General features: G+C 35.6%; 1 protein-coding gene across 1 annotated transcript; it reads right to left on the minus strand.

Moving 5' to 3' along the window:
- Positions 1-388: 388 nt before the first annotated feature.
- On the minus strand, positions 389-18,061 carry LOC589868 (ABC transporter G family member 20-like). Its single transcript, XM_030977844.1, has 14 exons — positions 18,007-18,061; positions 15,274-15,547; positions 13,733-13,829; positions 12,566-12,737; positions 10,939-11,045; positions 9,851-9,924; positions 8,232-8,281; positions 7,333-7,398; positions 6,496-6,566; positions 5,439-5,527; positions 3,704-3,807; positions 3,061-3,220; positions 2,167-2,271; positions 389-1,436 (listed from the first exon to the last, which is right to left on the minus strand). Exons 1-14 carry the CDS (start codon positions 18,034-18,036, stop codon positions 1,330-1,332), a joined length of 1,506 nt encoding a protein of 501 aa, XP_030833704.1. The 5' UTR covers positions 18,037-18,061; the 3' UTR covers positions 389-1,329.
- Positions 18,062-26,037: the final 7,976 nt, after the last annotated feature.

A 26,037-nucleotide genomic window follows, 5' to 3' on the forward strand; every position in this document is an offset into this window, starting at 1 on the left:
CGTCCCCAGATCTATGCCCTGACAATATTCGTTATACATTCACTAATCACAAGCATATTTCATGAATGCATTTATGACCAATCAGAGGCCTAGAATCTCAATCTTCATATGCGGTATATAGTGCGGTATATTATGCGGTATATAATTCTGTATATATTTCAAAATATATTACGATATGCACATTTACTTTAAAATGGAATGTAAAAGGGAATAACTAGATTCATACAACTATTGCATTTTGTAGCTTACGTGTCCACCATCCCCAGCAAATGAGTAGCTCTAAATATGTCCTATCATGTTAGTTTTATATTTATTCATATCCATGAACATTTTAATTTTTGTTCATGATATGAATTCTTTGGTTGTCAATATAAACGATATGCACATTTACCCTAAACATGGAATGTATGAGTGAATAACTGTATTCATACACTAAAAAAGACATATTAAAATAAAAATGAGTTATATACAGCGTTTTTCAGATTTAATCCAAACCGGAATGGGTATAATAATTAACTCTTGTATCCGCCTCAATTATTAATTTGTCATGACCAACAAAATAAATTGGTAGATACAAACTGGGCATCATGTGCTACATATGCTGCATCTATTTAAATTGTCGAAGGTCATCAAAGTAAAATTGCCATCTTTAAACCATCTACAAAATTAGGTAGTGGCACTTTTACTGAAATTTCATGAATAAACATATATTGTGATTGTCATAATACATTGCACATAAAAAAACAATCATAAAAAAAAAATTAAAAAAATACATACAGATAATCTTGAGGGTATATTTGAATCATGTGAAAAAAGGGAGACTTGTAATGGTCGTTCTACAACATGTGAATCTCAAACATACAAAGAAATATTTCAGAATACACATTTGTTTAAAGAGGTTAAAAAAAAAGCATTTACACGGCTAAAAATCCCCCTCCTTTTCTGGACATGCAAGGGCTGGAAGGATTTCCATATACTCTTAAAGTATAAACATTTCTTTATGCCCAGTGGAAAATCGCGTGAAAAGAATGGGGGCTGGAGTCATTTCTGCTTCAGTGAAATGACGGATATTTATTTTAGATCGAGAAAGAAGAAGTGCCCCTAAAGTGTTCATGCATTTAGTCTGACCCCTCCCATCTCGTATTGACATATTCCTGGTGATTCTACAGCATGTGGTAGTTTCTTGTTGTACAATTGAGTGATAGTTGCTCAATCCTATGAATTGTTTTTACAGAGCGTTTTTTGATTGATCCAATTAAGGCAGCATTGATCGTTGGGGGCGTGCGTGACACTCTAACGGTATTACTTGAAGTAGAGCTCGATGCCGGTTTATCGTCTAACTCGGAGTACGATGGTAGCCAGAGTGAGGAGCACTAACCACCAAGCCGTTGTGGTTAGGTAGCCGATCCAGACCTCAAAGTAACTCATGTCCCAACCTGAAAGAAAGAAAGAAATGCTAGTGAGATTTCTTTACGCCCATTTTCGTTAGCTTTTAATGGTTCAAATATTTGCGAACTACGGATTTACTAGACTGGGATATAATAAATTGTGAAATAAATATTTTCACTCCTTCTCCTCCTCTTATTATCTTCGCTCTCATCTTATTTTCTTAATTTTTCTCTTTATCTTGTTGTTCTCTTTCTCTCCCCCTTTTCTCTGCTTTTGTTTTCCTTTGTCATCACAATTGCAAATAAAATCATCTAAACATAAAAGGTTAATACAAAATGTAATGTATGTTGAATAGAACAGAAGATGACAAGTGAAGAAAAGGAAGAAGAGACAAAGAAAAAGAAAATGCAGAATGTTAGGACTTACACAATCAGGGGCGAATGATGGGGGGGAGGGGGGAGGGGGTAGTGAGCACTTTTTTTTTGGCCCTCGAAAATTTGAACAATTGAACCCCCACCCCCTTGAGCGCCAGGGGTGGGGGCCCATCTCCCAATAAAGGTAAAATTAATGTGTTTTTACACGTTTTTTTCCCCAGGGGGCCACACCCACCCCCCCCCCCCCCACCTTCCTCCATGGATTCGCCACTGTACACACTTGTAGGGATTGTATCTGAAGTAGAAATTAAGTCAATAGATATAGAAGAATATTGAATTTTTAAGGAAGTAAAAAAAGAAGGAAGCAAGAAAAAAATTCGGTGATACTGATATAAAACATTACCTCGTCCAAGTATTGCTCGTATGCCTTCTGCAGCCAAAGTCTGAGGCAATGCAAGTGCGATGTAATACACGGGTTCGGGCATGGCTTCAATCGGCCACACAACACCTGTTATAGAGAAAGAGGTAACATTTCACTCTTATTTCTGTCAAATTATAACAATTATTAAAACAAATGAGCGATCAAACGAAGAACAAGCACATGAATCAAACAAAAACGAAACAAACAGAAACAAGCAAATCAAACGAACCAAAACAACGTGAAACAAAACCATTGTATTAAATACGGTAAACTTAGAAAGAGGTAAGGGAGATGCGAATCAGAGAGGAAGAGTGAACTACACTAATGCAACAAATTGTAAGAATTGTAATTATCTTGAAGTTTAAATTTGATTGTTAACATATACAAATTAAAATGGAGCAAGTGGCATTGCGGGTTAGTTGGACTTGTTATAATATATGCAAATATGATGAGTGGCCATCTTGGAGGGCTTGCTGTACAAAATATTTCCCGTCTAAATCAATAGGGACTTTTCGTTTTACACGACGAGCGCGTGGACTGCCGCGTGTGCCATTGTGTTAAGGCAATGGGCACTGCCTTAAAAGGAGGTCACATTACCTTAAAAGGATGTCACACGTGGCGGTCCGGTTCTCGTCGTGTAAAACGAAAAGTCCCTAACGTCGAATTGTCTACTCGTTCGGGTTAGCATTCCCTTCAGAAGGAACAGGGGCGACCGATCTCCAATAGATTTGCTAAGTTTATGCCAAACATCAATACATTATAACTTTCGTTTCTTCCATTGTTTCGATTTCATTTTTCATTGCACCCTCCCTTAATTGTTTCTTTTTCAAAATTGATACCATGAACGGACTGTGCTAATTTGATGCTGCGCCTTACCACTGAGGAGGAGAAGGGGGTAGAAAGATCCGAGGGCGAGTTGAATAGCTGTGGATTCCGAGTCACAGAAGGCCGAGATGAGTAGACCAAGAGCCATTCCACATAAACCTTGTAACATCATCATCAGAATGACGAGGAACAAACTACCCTCGTTCGGAATCTAAATAGAGTTCGAAATAGATGCATCATTATTTATCGAGCAGACAGAAACAAAGGTTCAGAAGAAAGAGGGAGACAGGAAAAAAAAAGGGGAGAGGAACGAGATTAAGAAGATGAAGTTTTTGATAGAGGGATGGGGGGAGGAAAAGATCAATTGAAAGAGAGCTTATAGGCTCAACATGAGAGAGAGAGAGAGAGAGAGAGAGAGGAGGGGGGGGGGGGGGGGGGGTGAGAATACAACAAATTGAAGAAACATCCGGCCAAGAGGGATAATTAAGGAGGGGTTGTTGCTGTTTGTCCCATCGATCTCATGTTGTTCAAGACCACTATAGGACCTAATTTAACCGCATGAAACCATTACGGACCATTATGGTAAAAGACCATTACAAGATCTCACACGGTATAAGTTGATTACAAGTCTTATATGGTATAAGCTTCTTTCTCATTTACGCATTTTCCCATCCCCTATACCATCTATACTTACATCAAAGACCGCGAATGTGAAGACGAGTACGAGGGCGATTTGGACCGAGATGATGATGAATTGAGTCATGACGTGAGCTATGCTTACTTCACCTGGTCCAACACCTGCACAAACGAGAACACAATCAAGGAAGTTCAACTGTATTGATAATAGGGACTTTTAGATTCTGCACGACGAGAACGCGGACTGCCCTTTTAAGGCCATGTGACGTCTGTGCCAGTGCCTTAAAAGGACATCACATTGCCTTAAAAGGGCAGTCCGCGTTCTCGTCGTGCAGAATCTAAAAGTCCCTATTATGCTTCAAAGTTAAACCTTCTCTCAAAAAGGACAGCTGAAAATTTCGGTGGTAAAGATTTTGGGTTGAGGTCAATAGTTTAACTTTCAAACGAACGACCTTTTTTCTTCTTGGAGTATTCAAAGTGTAATGACTTTAGAACAAAAATATAAAGACAGAGGGTGGGGCATTTGTCTTACTCGGAGCAGAATGTAAAATTATTAACGAGGTTATTAATTAGGTTGGGATCTAGGAGAGGTCAAAGCGTATTCCTTTCATGTTCCCATACACCTCTATTTTGTTCCTCTCTTTTTCCCCATCTTCCCTTTCCCCCACCTTTGGCCATTGAGAAAGCATGTCTGGTGGTGACGTCACTTCATATTCACTTCGTGTAGGCAGGATACTTCGAAATTTCGCGAAAAGGTGGTAATTTTCGGGGATGTTTGAAAATATTTAAATGTTCGTGAATTTGACAAATATGGTTTGTTTTGAGATTTTTTTTGCTTTGTTTTTAAAAAGGAAGAATTTCATGATTATTTTCAAGAGGAGCGTGTGACTTGTTTAGCTTAAAGATAAACTTGAGTTCTGGTAAAATATAGAAAATCAATTCTCACAGAATCCAACGAAACCGTACACTGAATGTTCAAGATTACAAATAAATGACATGTGCCGAACAATTTTGGTAGATAATGTATAGTGGCTGAGTAGTGAGCATAGGAAGATAAGGAAATCCGGGTAGGTATAGGCCCGACACCATGGGCTTAAAGATAAAGTTGAGTTCTGGTATTGGTGTGTACTGCAAGGTTCTGGAATCATCAAAATGAAAAGAAATTTGACCCAGTCTTGGTAAAATTACAGCCCTGTACACAGAAAGATGTATATGGGAATACACGAACATCTAGCATAAAAATCCGACCCGATTGCTTTGCTGTTACAGTGGCAGATCCACGGGGGGGGGGGGGGGGGAACGTTTAAAAACACGTTAATTTTACCCTTTTTGGAGAAGGCCCTCCCCCCCCCCCCTTACGGGGAGGGGGGAATGCGATTTTTCCAATTTTCGAGGGCCCAAACAAAAGTTAGGGCTCACTAAGGCAAATTTCGCAAAAAATATTGTACTTTTTAATCGATTTGAACTCGATAACCAGTGTTATTAAATATTGCACATTTTGTAGCTTTTTAAGGCTACAGGGGTCGTAATTTGTAATAAGTTATCTTGAAACCCCCATCTCCCCGCGGCTAGCATGCCACCGATGAGAGAATTTACTCATTTGTGATGGGATGACTGAGGGAATGTTTTATAAAAATAATAATAGGGACTTTTAGATTCTGCACGACGAGAACGCGGACTCCCCTTTTAAGGCAATGTGACGTCACTGCCAGTGCCTTAAAAGGACGTCACATTGTCTTAAAAGGGCAATCCACGTTCTTGTCGTGTAAATCTAAAAGTCCCTAATGACTAACCTGCGACCCAGATCCTGTCCAGTAGACCCTCTTTCCTCTCCACGACAAAGGTCATTGAGGTCAAAGCCACCGCGTGGAAGAATATGACCCTGCATGAAAAGATTGGTTTTGAACCATCTTCAAAGTTTATCGTTTGTTTCATTTTCTTTCTAAAATGTATGCTGCATAAATGTTGTAAGTTAAATGTCATTGACAGGATCACAAAGACTTTACAGAAATCAACTTCATGGCTAATTGAATATCCTTTTGCAAACCTATACAAATTGTGTTTGGATAATGTAATGTATCATTGTCATTGTTACACATTCCAATAGGTAGCGCACAAAGCTATTTGAAATTGACTTTAATGTTATTTTTTTTTTTTAGTAATTGTTTGCGATCGTATTGGCAATATAACATATAATCAATATTTCATCAACTAGTGAGATGTAGGCTTATCAAGTGCAATAGTTGAATTTAATTTAAATGAAAGCCTCTTTATTGTAAATAAATTGCAGCTCAACAGCCTAAACTATCACATGGCAATGCAAACAAGTACAAAGTAAAGTACAATACAATTTAATATACATTTATTTTCATATATATCTAAAAGCATGTCATAGACACTGTGCAGCAAAATAAGCATTGTGATGCACATAAACACATATACACACACACACGCACCTACACAAATCAATGAGAAAGAGGGGGATAACATTCATGGAGAGATAGGGACTCTCGGAGGGAGAGAGAGAGAGAGAGGATGTGACTGAGAAATAGAAAGAAAGAAAGAAAGAGAAAGGCAAAAAGAGGACCGAGAAAGAGAGCGAGAGAGAGAGAGAGATACAGAGAGAGAGAGAGAGAGAGAGAATGTGAGTGAGAAATGGAAAGAAAGAAAGAGAAAGGCAAAACGAGGAACGAGAAAGCGAGCGAGAGAGAGAGAGAGAGATACAGAGAGAGAATGTGATAGAGAAAATAGACAGAGAGAGGATAAGACAGGGTGAGAGAGAGAGAGATAAATTTTCTCAAATACTTCCTCTCCATCATGATTTAAGTGAACCCACTCTTTGAAGCTTACGTTAAAATAACACCGGCAGCCATGAAATTGGTGAAAGGTGCATCGACCTCACCGTAGATTGGTTCTTGGAACTGAACAGAGAACATAATATTATATGAAAATGAAAATAGTTGAAATGCTAGATGGGTTATGGGTAGGTTGAGTAAATTTGTCACGAAATATAGCATACTAAGAAGTTTCAAATATGATGGTTGATCAAAGTGTTTGAAATTGACGGTTTGGTTTCTCAAAATCTTTGAACGCAAGTTAGTGTCGGTCGTTATCAAGTTCAAGTTAAACTTTATTGATCATGCACATTTACATGGCTTAAAAATAATTTTCCGGCTGTTTCTCAATTAATGTAACATCAATTAACATACTTGTATTATCAATTCATACAAAATACAAAATCAGGAATAAATACAACACACAATAGAACATGACTACAAAATGGAGAGGACGGAATAAAACTTCTAAAACCACTTGTACTACATGCATTCTGTGCCAAGAATATTTATATGAAGTTATGACTTGATTTATTCCAATCTAATTCCCCTAATAAGTAATATAACATCATTTAATATAGCAAATACTTGAAACAGAATTTGACGAAAAGATTAGAGATACTAAATGAATGATATACTTTGAAAAGGACGTGATTTATTCAAAGTCACTTAATTATTATATATAATTTCTTATATATAATAATTCCGTAGTACATGTACATTAAATGCGTGAAATAGAATTTGACCAACATTACAGATGTTAAATATATAGTATTTTACTTTTTCCTAAAGGACCTGACAACAAATTACAAATGTTCAATGAAAAATATTGCACTTTTGAAAAACTACTTACAGCGATAGGAATCTGTGCAACAGCTGGGTTCACTCCTATACTAGTCAAGACGACATCGACAAAAGACTAAAGAAAGAAAAACAAAGTTCGAATTATTTACATCTATTGTTTATCATTATTGTTTTGTTGGTGTGTTGGTTTCCGGTTGTGTAATTGTTATTATTATTATCAATGTTGTTAAAACATATTATCATTATTATTATTATTATTATCATCATCAACATTATTCTTGTTATCTACTTGTTTTTAATCAGTTTCAATATCAGTATATCATCATTATCAATATTATACAACGCAAAAGAAAACATAATGATACGGATTGATAACCCTGCTCAGCTGTGTCAGTATACAGCACAACGAAAAACTTTAAAACCAGCAAGAAACAGAAACATCATACTACATACAAACGAAATACTTCAGAGATGTTGCCATAATTAACCAAAAATAAATATCAACAAGTGTTTTGAATATTTTGAAATATTTCGTTTATTTGCCTTTATGCATTCATAATGATTTTGAAGAGGACTTTGATGCTATTTTGTCATCATCATGAACATCAACAAGTTTCAAGGTTGAATAAAACGTCTACTTAAAAAGAAATTATCACTCAATCCGTCTAGCCTATTGCAATTCCCTGAAATGTTTATAGAAAATACAAATATATGATTACACTTCTTGTTGCTGTTAGATAAAAAGCCATTTTACAGGCGTTCAAAACAAAAGAGGGTCTTGTATTCCTCTTCGCTCCACAGTTTCCATTACACTCAATTTTACCTAAGGATCATTTAAACCTCTGTTTATTCATTAAATGAACTCTTACAACACTTGCGCTATAGATCAATATTAATAAGAGTACATTGCATTATATCTATGTAAAAAGGTTTTTCAAAATGACCTACCTCATACGCAGCTAATAAAGCAGTCTGGATAGACACTGCAATCTGCTGATCTAAGAAGGGTGGGATTTAGAGAAAAAGAAAGATTTGGATGAATAATCATACTATAATTATAAGAAATGGAAGAGTAATTAGAACTAAAGTTGATATTTAAGGGTTTGAATTATGAAAAGGCGTTAAAATGCTAAAATAGCTGAATTTCATCAATAGTTGATGACACGTAAACAATGTATTTTAACCACAATCTAGTTTTTATCAATCTTAGACTTAAGACATAAATTTAATTTACTTTAATAAAACACATATTAAGCATTTAAACAAAAATCATGAGTGTAATTATCGAGGTAACGCTTTCAAAAAGGGAGCACATAACCGTAATTGGTTTTGAAAGTAGTGACAGATGGAGTTGCACAAGGTTCTATTTTATTCCCTTTTATGTACTGTTGCCCTTAAAGTTGGAATAATTTTTCGTTACTTCTTCTCATCGAATGACGGTGGCAATGTAATTTATTATTGATAGATAAAGTTTATATCTTCTCAGAACTTTTAGCAGATGTTTCTACATGTACATCCATTTGAAAAATAAAAAGTACACAATATTCAAACAACAAGAGTAATATATAATATAATTGATTTACATAAAATGTGACAACTGGAATACACAAGGAAAATCCGTAGATATAATTAAAAACTTGAAGTATGGAGGTAAATCAAGGAATACAAATAAATGCAGAGGCCAACTATCAGAAGCTTGAATACTGGAGTTGATAGCAGCAACGTTAATGATCAATCTAAAGAGATATGGATGTTATTCAATAAAGCTTTGAGAAGATCTTCACAGGCAACAGGCTATTCACTGATATGTAGAATTATACAGTACTTGCTCTAACTGACTTTGTTCGTCTGATAAATTTGTACAATGTTATGACAAAGCAATTATTCTTTCTCGTCTCTTCCCTCATGCCTCACTATGAACATGACGGACAAAGAAAGAGGACAAAATATACAGTTCCTTAGGTAGACAAAGGAAAATCCCTTCCCTGCTATTATGTAAAAATGTGTAGAACAGGTGGCACATGCATATTCACCTGTTCTACACATTTTTACATAATAGCGGTGAAGGGATGTTCTTTTGTCTACCACAGCAATTGTTGAGGGTCGAATAAGGAACTGTTTATTTGGTCCTCTTTCTTTGTCCGTCATATTCATAGTGTCTGCTATTATCCCTTCTTTTCTTTTTTCTAAGCGCATAGGGAATTAAATTAATTTTTGTCATATGCGCTATATAAGAATGGTTTATTAATATTATTGTATTTATTTATTTCGGTTTAAAAGACATATACTTATACATGATTCAAAGGTCCAAGGACCAAAACTGATCATGTTTACAAATTATACAATACAGTTATGAATACAAGTAAATATACAATAGTGAGCCAAACGAACAGGTATGACAAGTACAAGAAGGTAATACAAATGAACAAAATAATTCTTTTCCATCAATACAATACCAAGATAAACTAAGAGAAAGTAGTGGTCAAATTACTAAACTGATATATGGTAATGGTAGCAGATAAACGGACAATAAATGTTGAGTAACCAAACAATTGTATAGGACTTACTCGTGGCATCCATCGTGACTCTGACCGTACTGCCAAACAGTGTCACATTGTCAACGGCATTACCCTGGACTACACTGAAAATGAAAGGTAGAGACAGAAATAAGTAAATGTCCATTTAGAAACTACAATAATTCGGCGTTGTGGCGTGCGCCTGTAATCCAGCTAAAAGTGGAAGTTACAAACTGATTCAGCCGAGGACGCAGGTTCGAAACTGAGTCACGTATTTCGGATGGTGACGTTTAAAGGTCGGTCCCCAGACTTAAATAATCATATCTGATTGATACACGTCTGTAAAAACCCAATACACACACACACACACACACACACACTACATCGGGTAACAACGGTTGGCGTTACAACAAAAAAAAAAACATATATCTGCATTTTATAACTTCAGAAAGTGATGCGTTCTTCAAGATTTTTTCTTAAATTTCAAGATTTTTTTTTCATCTAAGACTAAAACGGAGTTCGCTCCATGAATTACTTTATTTTATACGATGTCCTGGCGAGCATAAGATGCTCTGAATCGAATTGATATAAACATACTGTATATTGTAGAAAATGGATTTCATCAGTGTACCAGTTTACTAACATATTACAATTTTATGCATAATTTTAAAAGCTTTCCCAAGGCTTGCCTGACAGAGCAACAAGTAATTTTTGCAGATTGGATTCCAGGTATTGTAGTTCATTTATTAACTACATGTTAATAAAATAACTCGTCACATATGGTCCCCTGGGAATAAAAATCCATATCTTTGACTACGTTAGTAAACCGGTTTTATGGTCTTAAAATTGACTGAAAAAGGCAATGTAACAATTTTCGTAATTGACAGTATGCATTTTTGCTTATGAGGAAAGTAGCTGTTCTACACCGCCCCTACCAACAAATCTTAATTACAAATAAATCTAAGCGAGGCACATGAAGAGAATGAGTGCAAAGACCCCAACGCTCCTCCCCCGCCCCCCCCCCCCCCCCCCCCCCCCCCACACACAAAAAAAAATATTGCTCTATAACCGTACCTGTATTTGAATAAATTATTAACATGTTACAAACGGATGTAAGACAGATGTAACCTAAATCATACCGTTGGATGAGGTAGTGAGAATAGTTGGCTGGTATCTCAATGATTCCCCAGTATTTTCCACTCTGGCGTATATCCGCAAAGGCTTCTTCGTATGTATCGACAGGTTTCTGTATCCAAGATTCAAAACGACAAAATATTGAAATTTAAATTAATTTCTATAATGATAAATCATAATTTTACCCAGGGTAGCCACGTCTGTATTATTCCTGCTTTTCCTGTGGGACCAGGGGGTGTTTCACAAAGACTAAGATCTACTTTAAGTTGGACTTAACTATGGCAGGCTGTTCATGCCACTTGTTCCTCTAACAATTCCTGACATTGGTTTCTGAAGGGACGTACAAATCGTGGTCACAAATCTGCAGAATTTACCTTTTTTGATAGTTCATTATTGCAGGGAAAAATACTATCTAAAGATCAAAATGGTGAGAGACCAACGGTGAGAGCAACCAGTGGCATGAACGGCCTGCCATAGTCGAGTCCAACTTAAGGTCAATTTTAGTCTTTGTGAAACACCCCCCTCGAATTCTTATTACCCCAATAACTACCAGGTACCCATTTTACATCTGGATCTTGGCACGTAGATAAACGTTAACGCCGGGGTGGGATTCGAATCCCTACCTTTCATGAACGAACCGCTATACCACACACAGTCACCTCCACTCTGAATGTCCAAACTGTCACAGTTGCCACCTGTCTAGTTAGGCCTCCTGCTCTATTAATAGCGGGCACCTATATTGTCTCAGTATTTATAATGCCCTAGCTACCCTTTGCAAATAATACCAAATTATATTATTGTTAACGGCCAACTGGAGGTTTCAGATTCTGCTGAATTAGAACATTGACAATATATATGAGGTTATTGTTTGCATTTTAAATCATCAAATATATGAGTTCAAATAAAGAGATAATACAAAATGTATTATTATGCGCGATACCAATAGAACGTTATTACATATGTATTATAATTGTTATCATTAGTACTACTCTACTATACTGGTACTACTACTACTCCTACTACTACTACTACTACTACTACTACTACTACTACTACTACTACTACTACTATTACTACTTCTAATACTGCTACTATTACTACTACTACTACTACTACTACTACTATTACTTCACTATTATTATTATCATTATTATTCATATACTTATCATCATCATCTTTTATTATAGACATCAATTATCATAATTATTGTAATTATTTTCATCATCATTAATATTAATATTATGATTAATATTTTATCAATATCTCAGCTTGAACTATGCTGTTTTTGTCTCATTAGCATACTGAAGACAAGCTTCAACCCGTAGCCTTAGGGTTATCATTATTATTATTATTATTATTAGTAGTAGTAGTAGTAGTAGTAGTAGTAGTAGTAGTATTATCATTATTAGTATTATTATTATATTGGCTGAAATGCTCCCCAGATAGTGGAGATTGTGCACACAGTATTGAATCCAATGACCGGGGTAATAGTACATCTGTAAAGCGCTTAGAGACATCATTGATGTATTAAGCGCTATATAAAAGCGGAATTGTTATTGCTATTACCATTACTAATATTATCATCATTATTATTATCTTTATTATCATTACAGACAATGGAATGAGCATCACCTGGGAGATCATTGAATCGTCTATCTGGTTAAGGTAGATGTCACTCAGATTGAATGCGGCGTAGGCATCGTTATTGACCACAGCTACAGCAAGGTTCCTAGGCGGGCCACCGATGGCGAGAAAGAACAGGGATACCTCAACCACGGGCAGGAGGAATTGGAAGAGCGTCAGACTGGAGAAGAAAAGAGATGAACAATAATCGCGATGATGATAACCAAAGAGGGGGGGGGGCATAATTTATAAGAATGACTTTCGAAAAACAAATAAAATGAAGATTATTTTTTCCTTCTTCTTCTTCTTCTTCTTCATCTTTTACTCTTCTTCTTCATTATTTTCTTCTTCTTCTACTTTCTTTTGCTTCTCCTGCTTCTTCTTCTTCTTCTTTTCCTCCTCTTCTTCTAATTCTTAAACTTCTCATGCTTCTTTTTCTTCTACTTCTTCTCCTTCTTCTTCTTCTTCTTCTTCTTCTTCTTCTTCTTCTTCTTCTTCTTCTCCATTTCATTAACCTTGCCGATCACCTATTGGAATGGCTGAACATTACAATAAAGCATTATGTAGTCCAAACATGATTTTGATAGGATGTACAATAGGATATTGACGATGCTCTTTAGTTTATTAGTCCTTGCGATCGCGTTACATATGAAAGTATATTTGGTTCTTGTAAAGCGCTCATTTCTGTTAGACTTGACAATGACACTCCTGGCGCTCCCGATTTTTACACTGGCTTTAGCATAGCTGCCATTGCGGCGCTCTATTGCATTTCAAGGAATGAATTCCTGCCAGGTACCCATTTACATCACCCCTAATCCATTCTCGCCCATTTCCGTTTTAACGAAGAATTCAGGGTTGTTTATGGATACTAACTGATTTCATAATAATATTATTGATAAGTTTCTAGTACCTATACAAAAAAGTTGAGTAAAAGTTATCAAAAATTTTGGATACAGACAGGCAACATGCATGTTTTAGGGGTAAATCTTTACTCAATTTAAATTTTATGTAAGTTTGACCGAGTTTGGGGTGCATTTTACCCAAGTTAGGGTTAAATCTTACCCAACAACATGCATGCTCCCCTTTTACCGAATATTCGGTAAATTTTACCCAACCTCTTTTTCGAGAAAAACATCATTACACAGGAATGGAATTTATGGGAATGAAATTAATTACCCTGGGTTTCTAACCAGCTTGAGTAGATCCTTGATAAGTAGGGCCCACATGTTGAGTAGACTTGGAAAGATATCCGTGTATTTCAACGGCGGCATTTCTGGGGTAAAAATGTCACAGTAATACGTTTTATCCGAAATCTGTAAAACACATTTCTTTCCAATGTACATTGTGATAATATCAAACTGAGAAAATAACATTAAAAAATAATCCTTATCATGCAAGTGATAAAGATCTTCAAATATCTTTACACAGTCAGTAAAAAAGAAAAAGGTGTAATAGCATCATGTATTTCGTTCGTTGAGTGCTTTAAGAGCGTTAACTAACAAACTGTAAAGCCCCACTGTCCTACTTGTAGCTACTTGCTCCCTCTATAAAGAAAACTTCCCCAATCGGTGCCCATGATCCTCTTTTTCTTATGTTAGTTGAGAGCTGAGTTGATGACATGTGTGGTCTTATCCCTTCTGGCCCAGTAGAATTGACGGTCTTTAACACAGGACGCCCTTCTGTCTAACATGAGACGATTTTATCTATTGCGTTCATGTAATCAATAACATAATTATTGTTGCTACCCAAAGCCAATCATCTAGATATATGTTCAATTTTTTTTTTATCCCGACATGTTCAATAATAATACTAATATTGGATATGTATATAGCGCACATATCCACCATGCATGGTGCTCAAGGCGCTCCGACCTTTACCCCGGCTCTGCTAGGCAGCCGATTTCGGCGCTCACGGCATTCAAGGAATTCCTTCCTACCGATACCCGTTTAACACCTGGGTGGAGAGTGGCGAATGTAGATTAATAACAAAGAACCTGGGGTAAAAGTTTAAAGGGGAAGTCCGCCCTGATATTAAAGTTGGTTTTAATAAAAACAGAAAAATTAGAGAAACAAATTTGTGAAAGTTTGAGGAATTTGTGATCCGGAAAAAAGAAGAAATAGCCTTGTCCCTCACCCTAAGAAATGTATGAATGACAATGACGTAATATACTCTAAAAACTGAAATTGTCAATTTTAAAAAGGCCGAGGAGTGACCACTCTTTCAAAATGTCAGATCGTTCATTTTAACCTGCTAGATTCAACCTTTATAGTGTTGGATCCAGCATGTTCAAAGTGTTAATCTACCATTTTGAAAGAGTGGTCACTCCTCGGCTCTTTTAAATGGTGATTTAACATTTCATTTTTTAGAGTGTACGCAATCCGAACATAGTTTCTACGGGACATACAGTTGGCTTCTATCAAAATTGCCCTAGTCAATGATTTGATTTATCGAAGTCTGAGACCACATTAACCATATTCATAATTGGGTATATCTATGATTACACAATCAGAAAGGTCAGATTTTTTTTCCTATTTATGATTGTAAAAGAATCTGTAACTCGACCCTCTGGCCGAGAATGTGTTCTTATCGACAAACCTTTTCAAACAAATATATAAATGTGTATTATAATAAGTAGAAGTTGCAGAGCAAAACAAAAATCGTCCTTTAATGAGATATGAATGTAGCTGGATAAAGGAAGCAAACTTTATGATGCTAACCGTAGTGATAATCTGGAGTTTCAGTTTTTGTTGTCATGGTGGACATTGAGCGAGCCACGCCCCCATTAGCCCTGCGTTGGGAGATCTCTTCATATACGTCATCATTGGCGTGTTGATTCGCATCACCATTGGGCGGGGCGCTTGCTATGGCAGGTACGTCATCGTAAACCTGATTGGTGTATTGAGTCACGTGACTGCTTGACTCTGAAATTAGGCGTGTCCTTTCGTTGACTTCTGAGATGCTGGCTGCTCGCACGCTAGTTGGAATGTCGTCCTGGGATTCAATCAAACAAAAATGAAAACAAGACTTATTTTCGTGATAGTATAGGTTTTCCCGCCCAATTTCATCAGAGTTGCATTCGACTTCATGAATAGGCGTTCAAGTTCGAACGGTTTTCATCAACTCTCTGCTCTCATGGTTCATTTTCATTCTTTGAGTATTTAATTTCATTTTATATCATTCCTTTTAAATTTTATTTCATTCAATTTAGAGAGAAATCCATTCAATTTAGTGCCGCTAAGTTTTCATTCAATTTCGCGCAAGCTGGATAGACGTTCAATTTCGTGCTTAATACCAATTTCAATTTCATTTATAGGAACACACCTTCGCACTTTGAACGTTCAAATTAAATCAACATAAACAAGTTCTGTAGTTCTATTTAATTTTTACCGCAATCTTTTCACGTCAAATTTATTTTTTTCACTGTTTTTAATTATATAACTTAATTTTCATTCTTAAAGTTTCATAATGTTTATTTTTTTTATCATATTCTATATATTTCTTTTCTTCCAGTTTCACTGTATTCCCTAGCAGTATGGATATAACACTTACAGAATGCTTATAAATCATAATTTGTTTACATGACGGTTTGTCAGATGAATGAGATATTTCACTATAAGGTAAAGGTCCCATTTCAAGGTACATAAAGTTTGCATAATTTATTCAAAGGGATGCAGATTGCAAAGAATATAAACAGTAACAGAAAAAGACTGCCCAAATGCTGTAAATGCTTGCCTATTCGTCAATTTGAATACCCTAACGTTCATCAGGGCGGTGCAGGTGCGAAATTGAATGCATTTACTTGCATTTTTAATTTGAACGCGCTTTTCACAAGTTTATGTGAGAAAATCATGAAATCGCATGCTTATACAATTAAATTGAATGAACTAATTAGCTTTTTGAATGTTGATCTCGGTGATCATTCAAATTCGCTCGAAATTGAATGATCGCATCGTTAAATCGGATGCAACTCTGATGAAATTGGGCGGGAAAACCTGTAATAAAGTGTTTGTTTTTTCAATGATAAGTAAGATTGACGATGATAACGACAGTTTTATGGTGATATCTAGAAAGCAAGCATTTCTTTTACTTCTTCTTGTTGTTCTTGTTGTTCTTCTTGATGTTCTTGTTGTTCTTGTTGTTCTTGTTCTCCTTCTTCTTCTTCTTCTTCTTCTTCTTCTTCTTTTTCTTTTTCTTCTTTTCTTTTTCTTCTTTTCTTCTTCTTTTTCTTTGTTTTCTTCTTCCACTCCTCCTCTTCTGCTTCCTTTCCTCGTTCTTCATTCTTCTACTCCTCCTCTTCTACTTCCTTTCATTGTTCTTCATTCTTCCTCATCTTTCTCTTCTTTTCGCCAACTCATCCTACTTTTTCTTCTTGTGACACAACAGTGCCACTTTTTTAAGGTATTAATTTCCAATGTAATTCATAAATATGTATACTTTATTAATATATGAATGTATAAGAACGATGGATATTGTATTAGCTTTTAAAGTAAACTCTAAGGTAGGTATCCCTTGGTCTAAGATCGCGTTTGACAGGAATACTTAGACTACAGACCAACTTCCCTTTGGCTAAAACCTAGCATCGAATTTAAATTTTAGTAGGATACGGGCACATGACACCTACTACAAAAATAACTTTATTCTTTTATTATTGCTATTATTACTATATTATTATTTTAATCATTATCATTATTATTACCATCATTATCATTATAATTATTAGTATCTTTAAGCAGTTTGACTTGTGTTAGCGTTTCACCTTAAAGGTAATGCAAAGTTTTGGGAAATTTTTGAAAATTGGATGGATAGTAATTCATTAAAATGTTGATATATTTGGTTGCCTCTGTGGATTTTGTATAAGCACTAGAAAATTTAGCCCCTAAAACACTTCTGCTTTTGAGAAATTTAATAATCAAAACACTTCCGGTGCTCCCTGTGAATTTCAAATATTCCAAATAGCGCCTCAGGCCATTCCATGGTAGCTGCGACCATGAAAATCTCAGAATGTGCAGTTCTGATAAATAATTTCCAACGGGAATAGCAAATCGGTCGAATGTAGTCAATAAACATTGTTTCAAAGCTAAAGTAATATCGGTCTTGTGAGGGAGCTATACAACATAAAGAGTTTATTATTTACAATTTTATCACTTTAGACTCGATTTCAACCGCGGTAACGATCACTGAATATTGTAAAATCGCATATGCTTCCAAAATTTTCATTTGAACCGAATTCATGACCCCATACCAAAACTTTGTATTACCCTTAAGTCTTTAAATAATATGAACCTATGAATCCCATTAGAAATGAGGAAATAAACATCGTGCAGTACTTTTTAAATCGAACCGTAGGGCACATATTTTGCAGAGCAGTAGAATATATTTGCATAAATTCTGCACTTTATAAATGTATATCATTAAGATTATTTTCATTTCATAAAATATTTTAATCTTACTTCATCATCATCTCCTTCTATATCGGCCATACAGAGCTTCAAGAAAACCTCCTCCAAGGTCTGAAACAAAAAGCAACAAAAACAAAACTTTGTTTAATTGTAGACTTATGCACGAAAGAAAGAAATGGGTACAGATGTTGAGGAAAAAAATCAAAGAAATATGTTAATAATAAAGGAAAATATTTCTCATGAAAAAACAAACTCCTAGGAGTTGGCTGCACGAATGAATAAAAAAATATATATTCAGATCGTGCAGTCGATCCTAATACTACTACTGCAATTTTGAGTTCTTGTATAGCGCTCATATCTGTCAGACTTGACACTCCTGGCGCTCCCGACTATTGCCCTGGCTTTGTAGCGTGGCTGCTATTACGGCGCTCTAGTATTTCAAGGGAATTAATGCCTGCCAGGTACCCATTTACATCATCTGGGTTGAGTTTAGCAAATGCAGATCAATGTCTTGCCAAAAGACATTAGTGCCGCGGCGGGACTTGAACCGTGGACCTTGTGATCCACAGTCCGGTGACGTATCCAATCGACCACGGCACCTCTTAATACTTAATGTTTTCATGCTGGAATTGTTACCGGAAAATTATACGTCCTTATCAGGACTTGGGGGTCTTCCTCAGCCAGAAGTTTCCCGTTCCTCATCAGACCAACCTGTGGTAGGAAACAAAGATTGAAAGGTTACGTTTGCATTGTGTTTTTTTAATTTTCATTTCTGTCATATAAAAGAATATTCAATCAACAGGAGAATAACAACATTTATTTCCATATACATAAAACATTTCTTCTTCTTTCACTTAGGTGGCGCTAGCTGCACTGCTGTGGCCATCACAAGTTTATGCAATCCTTCTCCTCTGACAGCTTTTGCCCTGTTCAAACGTGAATGTCTCTCAACCAAAAAATAGCAGGTCTGCCCTAAATATACGTTTAACATAAGCAAAAAATAAATCATATGGCATTAAATTGAATAACAACAAAATGTAGAACGGGATAAAACAGACGACAATGTAGCCCATTTGCAGCTGCATAAGCGAGTTCGTAATTAGGATTTGCGCATATGCAGATAAAGGTCATTCGTTCCCAAATTGTAAAACCATTGAGACGAATACTCGTATCTTGCACATGAAAGTTATGTGATTAGTATTCATTTATGTACCGACGGTACATTTATCTGATCCACAGGTGGAAGTATTCTTCTCAAGAGGGCAAATAAAAGGTATTCATGAAGCACCCCCATCACTTCGACAGTGATTATTCTAAAATGCACAAGTGGGACGTATCCATAGTGTAAAAGATCTGTGGATATTTGGGGGTCATAGTCAGCTGGATTTTCATGGGACCAGAAGAAAAATGAGGAAGAAAGAGTAGTAGAAAAAGAAATGAAGAAGAAGAAGAAGATAATCTCATTTTCTCATTCAGTGTCATAACTTTTCATTTTTCTTGCTTTTTCTCCTCCGATATTGCAATGCGCAGTTGAATATATCCGTATATAGAAAATGAACGATATAAACTGACAGCTATAATCATTACCATTTATATAAGTTAGAGACAACGTATGGGCCAGAAGGGATTAGACCACACAGCGAGGTCACTGACAGGTGGCTATCTCATTAACTCAGCTTTCAACTAACATATGAAAAAGAGGATCACGGGGCACCAACAGGCACCGATTGGGGAAGTTTTCTATATAGAGGGAGCAAGTACCTACAGTGGGGCTTTAAAAGATTGATTAAGTTTTGTTCATACCACGTCAGCATTTCTGGCTTCCTCGATGTAATGTGTTGTAAGGATGATGGTTGTTTTTCCTGTCTGTGCAAACTGTAGGAGATAGTCCCAGATCCTGCAATCAACAACCATCATTCAGTGAGGTTTTATTTGCTATATATGACTTATTATATGAATCTTCAGGAGAAAACAAAGCGCCGATTAATATTTGTATTATAATTATTCTTCTCATTATGGGTATTATCATTATTATTATTATTCTCATTATTATTATCATCATCATCATCATCATCATCAATATTATAATATCAGCTTTATTCGAGCTATCATGATGAGACACGGTTAGGAACACTCAAGTGTTTTCCCTTGTATACGTATCAAAGCCGTAGGTTCCCTTGACTAGTGTTCCGTTAAATCTGCAACTCGTTTGCCCCTTTTCTGAGAAACGCATGGAAACCCTTGAAGGTGACTCATGGGGCGTTGCAAGAAAGTTGCAATCAATTGCAAATCCCCAAATCAAGCCTAAGTCTTGCGATTAATTGTAAATTTGCATTGAACGAACTTGCTTGCATTAGTAAGATAGAGAGAGAGAGAGAGAGAGAGAGAGAGAGAGAAACAGAGAGAGAGCGAGAGAGAGAGAGAGAGAGAGAGAGAGAGAGAGAGAGAGAGAGAGTGGGAATAATAGCTAGATCTAGTTGTTAAAACTTTAAAGGTAATACAAAGTTTTGGGGAAAATTGGATTTTTAGTAATTCTTTAAATTTCGATATATTTGGATGCCCCTGTGGATGTATTATAAGCACTAAAAAATGTAGCCCCTAAAACACTTCTCCTTTCGCGAAATAGAATAATCCAAATTTTACCGGTGCTCCCGGTGAATTTTAAATATTTCAAATGGCGCCTCAGGCCAATCCTTGCTAGCAGCAACCATGAAAATCTCAATATATGCAGTACTAATATATAGTTTCTAAACGGGAATATCAAATTGGTCGATCGTAGTCAAGAAACATTGTTTTAGAACTAAAGTAATATCAGTATTGAGGGCGCTATACAACATAAAGAGTTTATTACCTACATTTTTCTCTTTTTAGACTCGAGACTTTTAGACTTTCAACCGCGACAACGATTATTGAATATTGTAAAATCTCATATGCTTCCAATATGTTCATTTGAACCAAATTCATGACCTCATACCAAAATGTTGTAATACCTTTAATCCTAACAATATCTTAAGGAATTTACGAGACTAATTAGGCGTTGCAAGAAAGTTGAGTTGCAATCGCTTGCAAATAATCAGTTGCAAATTTTGCAAGATGCAATCAGTCGCAACTTCCCGTAAGTCTGCTTACTTCTGTCGGAGGAGTGGATCAACGCCCACCGTTGGCTCGTCTAAAATGAGAAGTTCAGGCGACTGGACCAAGGCTACTGCAAAGGACACCCTTCTCTTCTGGCCCCCACTAAAAATAAAATAATCACAAAGAAATGATCGCAAAAATCCACTGGACAATATTTTACAAAGTGTACCAAAAAAATCACATGATATCATACATTCGTAATCTTATTGTCAGAATCGAATTTGCAATCGTCGCCTGTCTTTAAATAGTTTTCTTTGCCACACGAAAATGGGTTTTATGTCTTTGGGGAAAAAAAGAGTATAATTGTCCAACCTTTTTGCACAACGACTTTTCAAAAGACAATTTCTGTCTAATTACATGCGTGATAAATCTGAAAACTCTGAAACAGAAGCGTGTGAGGTAATGTAAAAGATTCTTTTGTCTACTCATAACAAACCTGATTTATGATAATTATCATTGTTATAATTTTTTGTCTGATAGTTTATACGATTATTAATGGCATGCCTTTATATATATTGTATTAAACCTCAACTGCCCTTTTCAGCCTATCCTGCAGGTCTGTTTTCATGCGTCAATAAATAAAAATGAAATAGATTAATGAATCTACACAAGTGGAGAATTCCACATGATATCAACACTAAAATGTGGAATTTAAATCGACAATTTTGCGTGACTTTGGTAATTTACCTCAGTCAGAAGGGTCCTCCTACTATATTGTGGAATCTTTACAGTTGTCTTTCATTTGTATTGTATTTTATTTTACCTGAGATATGCTACCATTCTGTTCCTGAAGGGCAGATTGAGCAGATCCAGTAAGAAATCTACCCTAGCATTGGCATCCTTCCTGCTCATCTTGTGTAGTGTGGCGAAATAGATCAGCATTTCTTTGATTGTGAATTCCCCGTACAGGGCAAGATCCTGTGAAATGGAGGTAAAAATTAATGGTATTCAACTAGGAATAAGTACTCTCAATTTTCCCATGCAGCTAGATATAAGAATCATATGCAGTTCTGGAATTGGTTTTCGAAACAGGACGTTGGTGATATACATGAACTTTGCGTCGCCCATTGTAAGGCTATAAGTCTAGGACAAGGATATGATGGAGGTAATATGTGTATTGAGAAATAGGTTTCTGTCAAAATATTCAGCATCTTCAGATCATAATTATGTAGGGTTCGTACGTCTTTTAATAGGGTAGTATATGCAGTTAAAAGACTGATTTAGGCCTTTGAATTCCTAACTGATAATGGTAGTGCCTTCTCATTGTCTATCATGCCGTGACACCTCTAATGATCCAGCACAATTATTAAAATACCTGGGCCCTGTTTCTTAAAACGTGTTATTAATTACATATGATAAATTTATTTGACAAATTTGCCTCAGCCAATCGAAAGCCATCACTTTAGTAGACTATAATAGTTGTTGTTACTAGTTATTAATAATCTGTTATCATATTGGTCATATCGATATATGTACAATTTCATCACGTTCTTGTTATTGTTATGTACTTTAAAAAAGAAGAAGATATAATGTAGGGGGAAAAAGAACTTTACACTTTTAATTACCTGAGGCATGTAGCCAACCCGACTACCAGGGATACCATGGCCTCGAGTGAGTGGAGGTCGACCTAAGGTCAGGACCAAGCCTTGGTCTTTACCTAGCTGGCCCAAGCAACATCGTAGGAGTGTGGTCTTTCCGCATCCACTGGGCCCTAGCAGACCGTAGCTATAGCAACAGCAGAAGGTCATCAATAATGTATGATTAGAGAGCATTGTACCATCATTATCATCATTATCATCATTATCATCATTATCATTATCAGTATCATTATCACCATCATCATCATCATCATCACCATCATCGTCATCATCATCATCATTATCATTATCATTATCCTTATCACCATCATCATCATCATCATTATCATAATCATCATCATCATCATCATCATTATCATCATCATCATCATTATCATTATCATTATCATCATCATCATTATCATCATCATTATCATCATCATCATCATCCTTACCATCATCATCATTATCATCATTATCATCATCATCTTCATCCTTATCACAATCCCTATATCCACGATCACCACCTCTGCCATGCCCACCATAATTATCATTATTATCATTGTCTCCATTACCTACATCACCACCACCATTACCATCGTCGCCATTTCTTTATCGTTAAATTCTGTATGATTGACATGATGGCCTTTTCAAGATCACATTAATGCCTAATGCTGAGCTGCAATTTATTAGGTTGTGGACATTTAAAGGATCACAATACCTCATTTATCCCTAACCTACGAACACAAAGCCTGAAAAAAGGGTTAACAAATATTAGAACAAAACCAATGCGATCGACTATCTAGATCGGTGCCTTTATTAACCTAATCACGATCTACACGTCATCACGTAGAAATGAATATTCATAGTCAATGGTTTGCATATTCATTAACATGAGATGAATTCATTAACCATTCATGACATTTGTACAATAATTGCAAAATGTCCCTAATCGTTAATGACTCTCACTCTCAAGATTGTTGTTTTATGAAACTTGGAGAACTATGGTGCCACAGTCTTTTAACGAAATGTAGTACAATATGTAAAATACATGCAGTTGATACTTTATTTGGAATAAATGTTAAACGGTATGATATCAATTTTCTATTTAACTTACATTTTTCCTTTTGGTACTTTCATCTCCAGGTTCTGCAATACTTGTAATTTGCCTTTGCCTCGTCCATAATGCTTGCTCAAGTTATAGCACTCAATTGCATGGGTTCCTATACCATCCATGGTACCGAGTGGTCATGAGTGGTGGGTCGAAAGTTCAGTCGTGTAGCAGTCGCTTCTTACTCCTTAGTCGCCTGTAAAAGTAGGTGATAAGTCGAAATAGTGTTTATCAAAGACGTGGTCGATCTGGCATGGAGCGTTAATATAATCTTTCAGAAGGGCTAATCATTTTTTTTTACACCTTGTACCTTCAGATATGCATTAGACAAATTAGATAGTAGCATACCTTCGAGGACATTAATAATTTACTGAGCAAATGGGCACGAGTTAATGATGTAAGAGAAGAGTATGGGGTGGCGTGTGTTCTTGGATGCGTGTGTGCGTGTGTATGCGTTGGATCCATAGTCATATATCTCTTCATGTGCAAAATGATAATGCTTTCCTCTGCTTTTGCCAAAACAGTGGTGTGCATACTAGCTTTCACTTTCTATGTCTCACGGCTGTCCGGTATGATTATCTCCATACATTTTTCAAGAGATTTAGGCATATAAATATTCTAAAGAAGAGACTGATCATATCATAATCTAGTATTTTGCAAAGTAATTTGCTATATATATATATCACATGCATTGGAAAAAGACAATTATGCGCATACTGACTATTATTGTGTATTAGTTGAATACCCTGGAATATATCAAATCAGTATTGATATGATTTGCCTAAGATTAATACTTTCATTTTACTAAAAAAGTACAAATTGGTTTTTTTTTTTTACCCAAAAAACGATTAAATTAGTTCTATTCATACGCAAAAGTAGATAATATTCTGCTCATGAAGTGAAGTAATACCTTAAAGTAGGCAGTAATAATCTTTTAATAATTGGTATACCTGTATTGAACTTTAATCCCATTAAGCAAATTTAAGGGCTTTGGCACTAAATGAATACTAATTGTTTTTTCACCTCGTAAATCAAAATGTGTAAAATGAATGGACACTGCGTCATGCACTGTTTAAAAAATAATTATTATCATTATACCGCATATTTTTAAAGTGATGTAGCAATCAGGAATGGGTTTAAGAAAAATGATACTCCATTTTGTTGAATATTTAACGAAGATTAACAAATAATGTTGCAGACACATTGCTTTCATGTAGGTCCCATCATATTTCTCTTAGTTAATTCAGTACTCCATATTGACCACTTATCTTTGTTATTTACTATGTATTATTGAAAAAACAATTTGTACTTTATTTGAAATGTATATGTAACATGAGAAATATGAAAATAAATGAAATGAAAATACAATGATCTATACAAGGCAATGGGAAAGCTTTACTAAATCCAGGATTAGAGTTATTATCATCTTCTGTTACGTCATGGTTATATTCCCTTGTATGTCGGGCCCATCCATGATGATATTAATGACTTTTTTTTCTCAATGACCTTCCCGTCGCATATAGGTCAAAATATGAGTATGCCGTTTTTAGTCATTGAGCGCATATAACCAGTTTGAGAAAAACTCCTTAACCTCATCTTTATCATATACGGAGTGATTAGTCAACTCGTTCAAGTATTCAATCTATTTGCATTTACTCCCAAGCTTATCACTGCAAGAACTTTAACCCTTTAAAGACCTTTCCATGTCTCTTCAGACAAAATGAATTATGATCGTTTGGGATAAGCTCACAAGGTCATTAAGAGCAATAATTCTTATTATTTCGAAATGTTAATCTACAACCTCACACGCGCTGGAAAGGATTTAAATCTCAGAGAGTCAGTTCGCCTAATTCATAAACTAAGGTAGTCGGTTTATCTTTACATAATTACCTCCAAGTGGGATACAGGCTACTCATGCCATTTTTGATACGATTCAGCTTCACCAATTTAAAAATACACATCTAATTGATTTTGGATTGGCCCAAATTACAATGGAATATGGAACTTATGGATTTTTAATTAACATTCGACGAAATATAAACCTCGCCATTTTCTCAGTATACTTTTTCATAGAAAATTCATAAAAGTCTTTTTCTCTAATGAAACTGTTTTTATCGAACATGCAAAATTATATTAATTATGAGAATAAGTTCTTTTTTTCAAAAATCCTGTATGAAACCATTCTATTCCTTTATTAGAACATAAGAAAAATGTAAATTCGTGTAATTAACAGTACCAAGCAATTGGAAGTATTACAAA

Source organism: Strongylocentrotus purpuratus, unplaced genomic scaffold (assembly GCF_000002235.5).
Source record: "Strongylocentrotus purpuratus isolate Spur 01 unplaced genomic scaffold, Spur_5.0 spur5_scaffold_1, whole genome shotgun sequence".
In the NCBI taxonomy this organism is placed as follows: Eukaryota; Metazoa; Echinodermata; class Echinoidea; order Camarodonta; family Strongylocentrotidae; genus Strongylocentrotus; species Strongylocentrotus purpuratus.

Excerpts from the sequence above, each read along its gene's own strand:
- LOC589868 (XM_030977844.1), bottom strand. The coding sequence starts at position 18,036 with ATGGCCGATATAGAAGGAGATGATGATGAA. Across the intron at positions 13,830-15,273 it reads AACTCCAGATTATCACTACG|AAATGCCGCCGTTGAAATAC; the intron begins GTTAGCATCATA and ends TTTTTACCCCAG. Across the intron at positions 9,925-10,938 it reads TCTCACTACCTCATCCAACG|TGTAGTCCAGGGTAATGCCG; the intron begins GTATGATTTAGG and ends TTTCATTTTCAG.